The sequence below is a fragment of the Nansenia antarctica genome (genome assembly GCF_963989245.1).
Source record: "Nansenia antarctica genome assembly, chromosome: 5".
Classification (NCBI taxonomy): domain Eukaryota; kingdom Metazoa; phylum Chordata; class Actinopteri; order Argentiniformes; family Microstomatidae; genus Nansenia; species Nansenia antarctica.
In genome coordinates this window covers 6,891,686-6,898,424 of record NC_137690.1, presented here as the reverse complement: position 1 = coordinate 6,898,424, position 6,739 = coordinate 6,891,686, and the positions used below count along the sequence as shown (strand labels likewise).

General features: G+C 41.9%; 1 protein-coding gene across 1 annotated transcript; it reads left to right on the top strand.

Moving 5' to 3' along the window:
* Positions 1–850: 850 nt before the first annotated feature.
* dhfr (dihydrofolate reductase) lies at positions 851–5,618 on the top strand (the record flags this gene model as incomplete). The annotated part of the gene is made up of 6 exons (XM_080530699.1): positions 851–942; positions 1,395–1,444; positions 1,966–2,071; positions 3,149–3,275; positions 4,949–5,064; positions 5,491–5,618. 6 exons carry the CDS (start codon positions 851–853, stop codon positions 5,570–5,572), a joined length of 573 nt encoding a protein of 190 aa, XP_080386825.1. The 3' UTR covers positions 5,573–5,618.
* Between the last annotated feature and the right edge of the window lie 1,121 nt (positions 5,619–6,739).

Here is a 6,739-nt window from a genome sequence, read left to right as displayed (position 1 = left end):
ACCAATCGGAGGGAGGGAGGGAGAGAAAGAAAGAAAGAGAGAGAGAGTGAGAGAGAGAGAGAGAGAGAGAGAGAGACATGATGAAGATGCTCATGACTTTGGACTCTATAAAGACTCAGGATCTATAAAGGCAGTAGGGTGTTACAGTGCTGCACTACTGGACTGAGGAAATACAACTAAAATAACAATATATCTACATAGAAAAATACCTTTAATCTATCAGACAGATCTACTTGTGTAATACCTCTGTTCCTTGTGGGAACATTGGCTCTCATATTGAGTTGTTAGTCTGACACCTTGTGTCACTTTGTGTCACCTTGTATCCCTATTTGCACTTCTGGTTGGATGCTAAACTGCATTTCGTTGTATTGTACTTGTACTCTGCGATGACAATAAAGTTGAATCTAATCTAATCTAATCTAATCTTGTGGCATAATGTGTCAACCTTCAACTGATGGAGTCATGATGGTCATCTTCTGGAAACATTTAAATTCATTACTGCAAAAACAACAACAAATTAATTCATCCTCATAACTGCAAGTGGGGCATTGGAATGAATGGCAGTTGGGTATATGGACCCAAATGTATTTACTGTGAGATGAGGTGCATGAATGAACACACCTTATTGAAGGTTTCCACAAATCTTTAGCGCCCCCTCCCGGGCAGTGATGGTAGTGGAGGAGTGGAGGAGTGTCTTTTCTGTCACAAGGTTTTGGATTGCGGCTGGCGGGAAGTGTACAATAACTAGCTGGGTCTACTACTAGCTTATTGGGCACAAGCACCTTGGGGGGGTGTAGTATCATTTTAACTAATAATCATTGCACTTTTTGGACGTCAGACGAACAGCAGCATGTCTCGGGTGCTGAACTGCATCGTAGCAGTGTGTCCAGACATGGGGATTGGACACAAGGGAGATCTCCCCTGGCATCCCACCAGACTCAAGTAAGTTAGTGATCTAGGACAGATATCTAGATAGATCAGCTCCCTTTCTTGTATCTAGAACTGTACAACAAGCCAACATCATGTCATTGAACTACTAAGGGCATTCGTCAACATGAAGCTATAATACTTATAGTGATCGCTGATGTTCATTGTAGCGTGGACACTCACATGTTTATATACATGTGGGTCCATAGTCCAGCGTTGTGTGTGCGACATGTGTGACATGTTACCTTGACGAATAACGTTTTACTACAGTCATGATCGTACATTGCTTGCGAACACTTTTTGAAATACATGTGGGCAAAGCCAATCAATGAACTGTCCTGTATTCTGCTGCAACGTTTGCAGTAAAAGTGCTACACAAAAAAAGGTTATTATTATTATTATTATTATTATGCAGTGCCCCACTTGCAGTTATGAGGATGAAATAATTTGTTGTTGTTTTTCTGCAGTAATGAATTCAAATACTTCCAGAAGATGACCATGACTCCATCAGTTGAAGGTATTATATTATTGTAAACATCAAACACTTTCCACATTATGCCACAAGGTGGCAGACTAACACCATGCTCAATATGAGAGCCAATGTTCCCACAAGTATCATCTCATTACAGAGGTATTACACAAGTAGATCTGTCTGATAGATTAAAGGTATTTTTCTATGTAGATATACTGTTATTTTAGTTGTATTTCCTCAGTCAGGGTCCAGTAGTGCAGCACTGTAACACCCTACTGGCTTCATAGATCCTCTGAGACTTTATATGAGTCCAAAGTCATGAGCATCTTCATCATGTCTCTCTCTCTCTCTCTCTCTCTCTCTCTCTCTCTCTCTCTCTCTCTCTCTCTCTCTCTCTCTTCCTCTCCCTCTCTCTCTCCTTCTCTCTCTCCTTCTCCCCCCCCTCTCTCTCTTTCTCTCTCTCTCTCTTCCTCTCTCTCTCTCTCTCTCTCTCTCTCTTCCTCTCTCTCTCTCTCTTTCTTTCTCCCTCCCTCTCTTTCCTTCTCTCGCTGCCTCCGATTGGTCAGGTAAACAGAATGTTGTCATCATGGGGAGGAAGACGTGGCTCTCGATTCCGGAGAAGAACCGTCCGCTCAGGAACCGCATAAACATCGTCCTCAGCAGAGAGCTCAAGTAAGACACAACGACCCGTCACGATCTTCCATGCAGATCCACAGACCGACAGTCAACGTCCACCAACTTGTACATCCATCGTCCTGTGTAGGAATAGCTACTAGGTTAGATTAGATTCAACTTGATTGTCATTGCAGAGTACGAGCACCGGACAACGAAATGCAGTTTAGCATCCAACCAGAAGTGTAAATAAATAGTGATATAAAACATGATATAAAAACATGAGTCAGTGATAGTGATAGGTACAGTATGGCAGGTACGGTACAGTTATGAGCTATGTACAGTTACGGTAGCCATGTACAGTATGGTACAGATGTATAAATAGAGGCTATATCAGAAAGAGGTATGTGCAATGTACAAAAATACTAAATGAGAAACAAATTGATATTCACTACGGTGAAGAAGTAGAATCCGCAATGTTCATAATGTATATACATCACTACAACATTGCCACAAAACTGCAACATTGCCATAATTACCTCTTCCTCTGTCTGTCTGTCTGTCTGGCTGTATCATAAAGGTATCCCTGTATAATAGGGTTTTTACTAAACTACACTACCAAGCCGAACCAAGCTGAGCTGTACTGGGCTGGCCTGGTTACACAGCCGCCATATTTGCTGTAACAACCCCGGAAAGTAAAAAAGTAATGAACCAGAGGACAGTAGGGTTCAGGAGACATTACCACCCCCCAGCCCTACGTCTCCTGAGACACCTGCATTTCCCCTATACTATGCCTCCTAAGACTCTACTGCCCCCCTTGTACTGTCTCTTCAGTGTCCACCTTGTACCGTCTCTCCAGTGTCTCTCCAGTCACGACGACTACCAGTGGCCCCCTGGCCTGAGCTAGATTACGCCTCCTGCTCTAGAACATCTAGAACTGGTGAATTGATGATTCACTTCCTTAGTCAAATGTATTGATTGTAAAGTCGCTTTGAAATAAGGCGTCTGCTAAATGCCCCCAAAAATTTAAATGTAAATGGTTCAGGTCGTCCCTGTGGTGCGTAAAGCCCCTATGTCGTTGGATAGTATGAACTGATACGTGGCTCTAACGTTCCTCCTGTGTTTCCCGAACCCTAGAGAGCCTCCTGCAGGAGCTCATCACCTGGCCTCTGACTTCAGCTCAGCGCTCCGCCTGCTGGACGCGCCCGAGATGGCAGAGCGGGCGGACCAGGTGTGGGTGATCGGAGGCAGCTCTTTGTACAAGGTGAGCTGCTGCTTGTTTATTTGTTTATTTATTGGAAGGATCCCCATTAGCTATGCCCATCCGCTTGTTAAGTCTGACGTCAAAAGTGACGTTTAGCCATTTCCGAGTCCAAACCAGAAATTCTCCTCACCAGAGTACCTCTGAACTACAGCGGTAGAATGACAGTTTAATCGTTTTTTAGACTCGGATCTATTCATTCAACAAGGGACACAGCACTTTCCCGTTTTCTCCATATTGTCAGGGTATTTGAGCCTCGGAAAAGCGCTATATAAATATAATTAATTATTATTATTATTTCTCCATTTCGAAGACAGCGCCTCAGCCAACGTTGGACCCGGAAACACGTCACGACTTAACAAGCGGATAGGCATGAGCTACTTTTAGTGGGGTCCACATTTAAAACATACATTACAAATAACATTCAACATGTAAAACATACTTAAATTACAAATATCAAACATTAAAATATATCATACATCATACAATTTTACATTTGGCATTATATAAAACACTTGTATATCTAATTGGAGTCCACATTTAAAACATACATTACAAGTAACATTTAACATATAAAACATACTTTAAATTACAAATATCAAACATTAAAATTCATCATACATTATACAATTTTACATTTGGCATAGCCTAATATAAAACACTTAAATCTCTAGTTACATAAAAATTACAAATTACAACCATGTTAGAGAGGACTACACATTTCCATCCATGCTGCTGCTGCTGCTGCTGCTGTCACACTGGAACAGACTTCATTTCCATTTGACATTACAAGTCATTTAGCAGATGCTTTTATCCAAAGCGACTTATAATTCATATTAACATTATATAATAAAATAAATAAATTTGGTCTAATAGCAAAACTATTACCTGGGCACTTCCATTAGACTACCCAAAGTAAAGTAAGACACCGGAGCACTCGTATAGTCTGCACGTTTGTTGCAGAGATAAAAGGGTGACTGATGTTTCGACTTGCGTTTCCGGACACTGTTGCTATTTGCAAATACCGCGGTATACGGTATTAACGCCCAACCCTACTCTCCGGTGTTGTTTACTGCAGTTAGTGAAGTATGGACTTTCATAGCATATTATACTCAGACACTATGTAGGTCTGGATAGTTCTGGAGAGAGGCATGGCCCTGGAGACTCAGGGCTGCAGAGGAACAGGTTGGTTCGTCCACGTTCATGGAAGTGAGAGCAGGGAGCAGGGAGGGCCGATGGGTTTGTTGGAAGTTAAATTGGACAGGAGTGAGTGACACAAGACACAGACAACCTTGATTGACTGTCAAAAACATAGAAAAGATTTTTCAATTATGCGATTCTCTTGCTTCTGCTGAAAGGAATTGAATGTAGAAAAGTTTCAACCTTCAAACACACACAAATGCAAGCAACTCCCTCAGCAGTGGGTTGTCATGGAGACCTCATCGCTCAAGGATGCGTTTACAATAAAGCATGATCTCTTGACGGCCTTTCTCCAAACACACACACACACACACACACACACACACACACACACACACAACCTCATCATCCCCCTTATAAAGCTTTGACTCTTAACGTGTTTATTAACGTTGTTTATTTCCGATGTTTATTTACGTTGTTTATTGACGTTGTTTATTGGCGTTGTTTATTAACGTTGTTTATCGTTGGCTCCCCAGGAGATGATGGAGAGCACAGGGAGCAGGCGGCTGTTTGTCACTCAGATCCTGCAGCAGTTTGAGAGCGACACATTCCTGCCTGAAATTAACCCCGAAAAATATCGCCTATTGTCAAAGTCAGTAGACACACACACACACACACAGGTGGCACGCATCTGTTTGACATGAACACTGACACACAGTTTGCTATTTGAGTGAATAGACAACCTTTTCAACCGGCTCAACAACAGACACCTGTGTTGTGTTGCATTTCAAAGGTAGTTAGATAGATTAAAAACCCATATTATGATGGTAATCCATAGAAGCAATGACCTAGCCACTCTGAATAGTACAGTTAATGGAGATTTACTCTTTGTAGTGCGTGTGTGTGTGTGTGTGTGTGTGTGTGTGTTTCTATGTGTCTGTTTCTGTGTGTGTGTCTGTTTCTATGTGTCTGTGTGTGTGTGTGTGTGTGTGTGTGTGTGTGTGTGTGTGTTTCTGTGTGAGTGTGTGCGCGTCGTCAAGGCTAGTGTGTAACTAATTGTGCCCTTCTGTGTCGTCAGGTTCCCAGGAGTACCAGAGGGGCTACAGGAGGAGAGTGGGCTCCAGTACAGATTTGAAGTCTACGAGAGCGTCGACCAATGAACTATGAACACACAAACACACAGGATAACTTCCTGTATGCAGTATAAACTGCAGCTGCAGTATAATGTAAACCGTTTTTGGCCCAATCAAATCGTTTGTACTTTGTATCATAGATTATCATCATTAATTGTCAGTTAAACTGTATTGGGCGGTTTCTCAGACACAGATTAAGGTCTGGTCGTGGACTAAATCACACTTTCAATGGAAAATATCCTTTGAAGACGGAAGACTAGGATTAATCTGTGTCCTGGGTCGATACTGTATGTCAGTTATAACGTGTCGATGTTAATGATATGATTGATGATTGTTATTGCGATCTTCTTTCTCTGAAGCTGCAGACCGACAGTATGTCCGTACCTCTCTTGTTGTTGCTGCTCAAGAGAATTAAACATTGTGACGCCTCCCACTCTGCCAGCCTGTTCCTTGCACACATATGCCCATGTCAGATTCAGATTCAGATAACATTTATTGCCATTTATGTTGAAACACATAGTAGGAATTGTTGTGGCATTGGTGTGTGCGTGCTAGTTCTATTCTTTTTCACAAATATACAATAAGACAAGTGCAAACAGGACAGAACAGTGAATAACAGACAAATCAGTGCAATGGAATAATAAGATGTCGGCATGTGTTCGAAGCCGGCCCATGCCCTCTAGTCTCTCCACTCTTCTCCTTACTTTCCTGTCTGTCTTCACTATATCTGTCTAATAAAAAGAAAAATATGAGTGGGACTGCCCCACTCAGAAAAAAAAAACGTCTCTTGGGGAAGACACTTGTTGGCGGCAGCGGCGTTGTCAGAGATGCAAGACGGTTCCCCTCAGCCAGAGACATGACTGCTCATTTCAACCCCTCAACCACCACATGAATATGCATGAGGTTCCAACCAGAGAGCAAATTAACTCCCCCAGGCACCTGAGTGGGTATCACAGGGGGGGGATGTGGAGCAGTGGAGGCTCCTCCATAGAGGTGGAGGAGGCCTGGCCTCCCCAATAATTTGAGAGAAGAGAGAGAGATTTAAAAAAGCAATAATTATATTTATTTTATTTATTTATTTAACAAAAAACATATTTTAATTTTTTTTAATATTAATATTATTTCTGTTTTGTTCATAAATCTGAAATTGTCCATGGCTAAAACCCAATATTGCAATTGTAAAGCACCTACAGG